Source organism: Chinchilla lanigera, unplaced genomic scaffold, assembly GCF_000276665.1.
Source record: "Chinchilla lanigera isolate Chin_1 unplaced genomic scaffold, ChiLan1.0 scaffold00050, whole genome shotgun sequence".
Lineage (NCBI taxonomy): Eukaryota > Metazoa > Chordata > Mammalia > Rodentia > Chinchillidae > Chinchilla > Chinchilla lanigera.
The window spans coordinates 15,889,192-15,894,812 of record NW_004955451.1 but is presented as its reverse complement, the minus strand read 5'-3'; the positions used below and the strand labels follow the sequence as shown (position 1 = coordinate 15,894,812).

Here is a 5,621-nt window from a genome sequence, read left to right as displayed (position 1 = left end):
CCATCCATCCATCCATCCATCCATCCATCCATCCACCCAGCCATGCATCCATCTACCCATCCATCCATCATTCCGCACCCACCCACACTTGAGCTTGTTTGCTGAAGGCTGGGAAGGGGTCTGGGTCTGGGCCGCATACGCACTGTTGGGAACTCCTCTTGGACACCTTTCTGGGGGGGATTCTCCCCGCCTTTGCCATTGCCCCTCCCCGCAGTGGATCACAGGAAGGGGACCAGTTTTAAGCCATCTTTTCTTGCTCAGATTCTGCACCTGACAGTGGGCAATAACAAAACTCTCCTGGATATCGACAACACTCGAATGACACTGGATGACTTCAGGGTTAAGTGAGTCTGACCCCAGGCCCTCCCTATCTCCCCCGCCGCGCAGCCCTCTGGAGGCCTCTGCTGATCACCGCCTGCCCTGGCTGGTCTGTAGGTACGAGATGGAGCGGTCTTTGGGGCAGTCGGTGGATGCTGACATCAATGGTCTGCAGCGGGTGCTGGAGAATCTGAACATGGAGAAGTCCGACTTGGAGATACAGTACGAGTCTCTGCAGGACGAGATGCAGGCCCTCAAGAAGAACCACCAGGAGGTACGCTCCTGCTGCTGTGACTGTCAGGTCCAAGGAGGGGCAGGCGAGCAGAGGCAGCAGGGGCCTGAAGGGCACCCTCTCCCTTTCTCCGGAGGACACTCCCAGCCCCTCTTCGGCACTGTCTGTACCAGTGGCTGGGCTTTGATTTCACACCTGTGTCCCTTTTTGTAGCCTGAGGGACTGGTGGGAGAGAGCTGCAGTGGGGGAGGAAGGACCCTCCCTGACCTGACCTCCCCTTCTGCCTCGGCAGGAGATGAGCCAGCTGACCGGGCAGAGCGGTGGGGACGTCAATGTGGAGATCAACGTTGCCCCCAGCAGAGACCTCACCCAGATCCTCAACGACATGCGCCAGGACTACGAGCAGCTCATCTCCAGGAACCGGAAGGAGATCGAGGAACGCTATGAGTCCCAGGTGAGCAGGGCGGGCGGCCCGTGCCACCCTGTGCCCGCTGTTCACCACGCGTCCTCCAGGCCTGCACCCCCTCCTTCCCTTCCCCCACCCTTCTTCTTCCCAGCTCTGCGCCCCTCGGTGCTGCGGGGCCCACCCATCCTCCAAAAGATGGCATCTATCCACCTTCTTGCCCCCTCCCTTCCTTCTCTCCTTCCCCCCTCCTTCCTTCCTTCCCTCTTTCCCCCTTCCTTCCTTCCTTCCTTCCTTCCTTCCTTCCTTCCCTCCTTCCCCTTTCCTTCCTTTCTTCCTTCTCCCTTCCTTCTCTCCTTCCTCTTTTCCTCCCTTCCTCCCTCCCTCCGTCCTTCCCCCTTCTTCCTTCCTTCCTTCCCTCCTTCCCCCTTCCTCCCTTCCTCCCTCCCTCCCTCCCTCCCTTCCTCCCTCTCTGCCTTCCTTCCCCCTTCCTTCCTTCCCTCCTTCTCTCCCTCCCCCTTCCCTTCCCTTCCTTCTTTCTGTACTCATTCCTTCATTCAGTTTTAGAGGACTTTCTCAGTGCCAGTTTTTGGGGGAGCGCTGACCTTTCAGACATGAATCAAATAAGGTTGCAACTCTTGGGGAGCTCACAGTTCATCAGTGTGTGGACAGAGCTGAGTGCTGACACGGTGTAGAGCTCTGGTAGAGGGACACAGTGTGCCTCCCATTCTGTCTCAGCTCCCCGGTTGCTGTCTTCCTCCGTGGGTCCTTAGAGCTTGGCAAGGAGCCTTGGACACGACGGCGTGGTCTGGGGCGTGTTTGTGTGTGTGTGTAAGATGGTAGGGAGGAATTTTAAACTGGCGGCTTGGTGTGAAGGGTCTTGGAGCTCTGCTGAGAAGGAAAGGCGTGCTGAGAGAACTGGACGGCTGCCCTGCTGGAGGGACCCAGAGCTCGGCAGGTCCTTGGGTTGGGCTCTGCCCCAGCCTTGGAGGGAAGATCTCTAGGGTGAGGCAGAGTCTTGCTGTTTCAAGCTCCTGGCCCTGCCTGGTCCTCACTGAGCCTTTGGGTTTGCAGATGACCCATATCGAACAGGAGGTGACAAGTAGTGGTCAAGAGATGGAGAAGAACACCAAGGAGGCGACCCAGCTCAGGCACAGCGTGCAGGAGTTGGAGGTCGAGCTGCAGACTCAGCTCAGCACGGTGGGTAGTGCTGCCGCGGAGCCCTCCCTGGGCGTGCTCTGCGAGGCTGGGTGGGAAGGAGAGGACCCAGGCGGGAACGTCCTTCTTAAAGCTTTCTCTTGCCCCCTAGAAATCAGCCCTGGAGAAGGCCCTGGAGGACACGAAGAACCGCTACTACATCCTGCTGCAGGAGATGCAGCAGCAAATCAGTAGTGTGGAGGAGCAGCTTGCCCAGGTCCGGGGCGAGATCGAGTGCCAGAATCTGGAGTACAGCAACCTGCTGAGCATCAAGATGCGGCTGGAGCAGGAGATCAACACCTACCGCAGCCTCCTTGAGGGCGGCCAGGAGGACTTGTAGGTCCCCAGGACTCTGTGGAGCCCTTTAGGAATCCCCAGGCCTTTTGTCCCTCTGGATAGGCAAGCTCTGTGGCAAGGGTCTGATGACTGGGGACGTCTTCATCTTGTGGAGACACGGCAGGGGCGTGGGGCCTTGGAAAAGGAGGGCGGGGACCACGGGAGAAGGGGCGGCCCCAGCTCCAGGGAGGGGAAGGTGCCATGGTCCCAGCTGGAGGCTCCTTGCTGTGGGTTGTGGTGCCATCCCAGTCTCTGTCTGCTGCCTGCCAGGACTGGGAAGAGTCACAGTTGAGTCCTGATCCTGTCCAGGGCCATCCTTCGATATGCATGTGGGGACTACTCATTTTATCTCTGTGTCTTCTTCCTTTTCCAGTGACTCTTCTGGAGCTGGACAAATTGGCTTTGGAAGTAGCAAAGGAAGACAAGGAGGAAGTTGGTCTAGAGGAGGAAGTGGGGGCAGCTATGGTGGAGGAAGTGGAGGTAGCTATGGTGGAGGAAGTAGTTCTGGAGGAGGAAGTGGAGGCAGCCATGGTGGAGGAAGTGGAGGCAGCTATGGTGGAGGAAGTAGTTCTGGAGGAGGAAGGGGAGGCAGCCATGGTGGAGGAAGTAGTTCTGGAGGAGGAAGGGGAGGCAGCCATGGTGGAGGAAGTAGTTCTGGAGGAGGAAGTGGAGGCAGCCATGGTGGAGGAAGTGGAGGCAGCCATGGTGGAGGAAGTGGAGGCAGCCATGGTGGAGGAAGTGGGTCTAAGGGAGGAAGTGGGGGCAGCTACGGAGGAGGAAGTAGTTCTGGAGGAGGAAGTGGAGGTGGCCATAGTGGAGGAAGTGGAGGCGGCCATGGAGGAAGTGGAGGCAGCTATGGTGGAGGAAGTGGATCTAAGGGAGGAAGTGGAAGACCGTCCCAGTCCCAGTCCTCCTCAAAACCTGAGGACTGTGATGATGTACAAGGTAAGAAGTGGTCTGGGCTGTGCTGAGGGGCATGGCTCTAGGTTATGGGGTAAGGGAATAGTCAAGCCCACATTTATTTATTTATTTATTTGCACCCTAGGATTGAATCAAGGCCTTATGTGTGCTTGGCCACCCTGTTAGTGTATCTTTGCACCTCTCTGGGGAATGCACATTGGGACGAGCTCATTTCAGGGAGGTCCCTGGCATGGTGCTATAGACCCACCCTTGGTTCTGAAGTGATCACTGCTCTGGCAGCCTTGGATGAGGTTAGGTTCAACTCTACACACGGCCCGGGTCTCAGAGGACTAGGAGATGGGCTGAAAATTGTGTGGTACAGTGTAGCTCTCCCCCTGCAGCCCACGCTGTCATTTTTATGAGGGCCCAGCAAAGGAGAGAGAATGAGGAACTTACTGAAAGGACTCAGTTCCGTGGGCTCCCAGGCTGGGATTTTCTGTCCTGGGGGCAGCAGAGCTGGGCTGGTACAGTTCAGGGGAAACAGCGCCCACAGGTTTGGTCCGTGGCTGGCTGGGACAGCACTGTGTGACATAGGGAAGGGGACACCTCTAACGCCTGTGACGATCTAAAATCGGGAAAGAGACAAGCCGGTGGGGCGGGCTCCAGGTCGGGAAATTTTCCCACGCCTTCACTGAATTGTATAAAGCAAAAATTTGACATGAAATTGTCGTGAGAGGCGGGGGTGCGGGGACATGCCTGAGGACTGTCCTTCTACACAGTGTCTGGGGTGCTTTGTGTGTCGGTGGCACTGCAGAGCCGTGGGTTTGCATGTAGGGGTGTGGCAGGGGCCATCTTCCTCTCAGTGTCCAAGAAATCTACTAACAGAGCAGCGGGATGTGGAGGAGCTGCCCCGAGGGACAGAACGGGTGGAGCCAGGCAGCGGGTGACCTCCTGGTCCTTCCATGTCGAGATTCCCCAGGCTCCTTGCTCGGTCTCTCCATCTTTTCGGGGAAGTCCCTGCTTGAGGTCCCCTCTTTATCTCATCTCCTTCCCGCTCTCCACAGGCCACCAGCTACGATACTAGAGCCCCTGCCGACTTTCCCCACCCAGCGCCAGCCGACCACCCCCCAGGCGGGCAGACTCCAGGTGCGCTTGCTTCCTGCGCCCTGCCATCAGGCCTGACCGGCCACCAGCGTTGGTGCCCCTGTGGGGCTGGACTGATGTGGCATTGAGCCACTGGCCATCCGTTGGCTCCCTTCCTTGCTGGGCTTTGATGCCCTCGAGGTTGGGGAGCTGTCTCTTCCCCTGGGTGGCCCCTGGGTGACCCTACTCTCTTTCTGATCTTGATTTCCAAATAAACCTTTCCTATTGCAAATCAAACTTGGACTTCGACTGTTTGTCCTTTGGGATTAACATACTCCTGCTGGTTTGAACCGCCTGTGATACCTGTGTGATTTCCCCCGCCCCATGGGGCTGTCCCAGGCCACCCGATGGGACAGTCATGCGTGTACCACTGGTGGTTCAAGCCGCTGGCATCGAGACATACAAATTACAGCCCTGTCTTGTGGACGTGTTGTGTAAGAAGGGAGGCCCAAGGGAGCCAAATAAACGCATAAGGAAATGTCAGCCAGAAGTTAACCTTTGTTTGTACCAAAGCAACTCACAATTTAGCGGCTTAAAATCATCATGAATTGGCTCGTTGCTTGCAGCTGGGCCTTGAGCGGGCGGCTCTGGTTTCCTTCGGTGTCCGGTCAGCCGCGGGGCAGGCAGTGGTTCTGTCTCTGCAGTTGGCTGGAAGCTGGCTGGGGCCTGGAAACCAACAGGCCGTGTGATGCTCGGGCTCCAGCCAGCAGCTCGAGCCAGGTCCCAGGGAAGGCCTCCCGGGGCCTAGGGCAGGGCAGTCGCTTTGGCAGCATAGCGTTGGCCCAGGATGCTCGCAACTCAGCGCAGGCTCCAGAGCCGGGGAGTGAGACTCCTCCTCTTGGGTAAGGAGCGGCAAAGTCCTGTTCGGCAAGTCCGTTGCAGGTCATGCGCTCACTATGGAGGAAAACCAGACAAAAATGATGGGGTCTATGCTTCCGAAGCTCTTGTGGATGGTGAAAAATATTGGCATAAATAAGGTGAAACAAGGTAAAGAACATTCCACAAGATTCTTATTATTTTTTTTGTTTTGTTTTGTTTTTGGAGTCGAACTCATGACCTTGTGCTTGCCAGGCAGGTGCTGTGCCACTGAGC

General features: G+C 57.2%; 1 protein-coding gene across 1 annotated transcript in view; it reads left to right on the top strand.

Moving 5' to 3' along the window:
* Positions 1 to 4,712, top strand: part of Krt9 (keratin 9, type I) — a 6,182-nt gene extending 1,470 nt beyond the window's left edge. The window contains exons 2-9 of the mRNA XM_005394410.2: positions 262 to 344; positions 436 to 592; positions 843 to 1,004; positions 2,028 to 2,153; positions 2,263 to 2,486; positions 2,860 to 2,966; positions 2,997 to 3,431; positions 4,451 to 4,712. Coding sequence (XP_005394467.1) covers positions 262 to 344; positions 436 to 592; positions 843 to 1,004; positions 2,028 to 2,153; positions 2,263 to 2,486; positions 2,860 to 2,966; positions 2,997 to 3,431; positions 4,451 to 4,470 — 1,314 coding nt within the window. The 3' untranslated portion in view covers positions 4,471 to 4,712. The remainder of the gene's footprint in view (positions 1 to 261; positions 345 to 435; positions 593 to 842; positions 1,005 to 2,027; positions 2,154 to 2,262; positions 2,487 to 2,859; positions 2,967 to 2,996; positions 3,432 to 4,450) is intronic.
* The last annotated feature ends 909 nt before the right edge of the window (positions 4,713 to 5,621 follow it).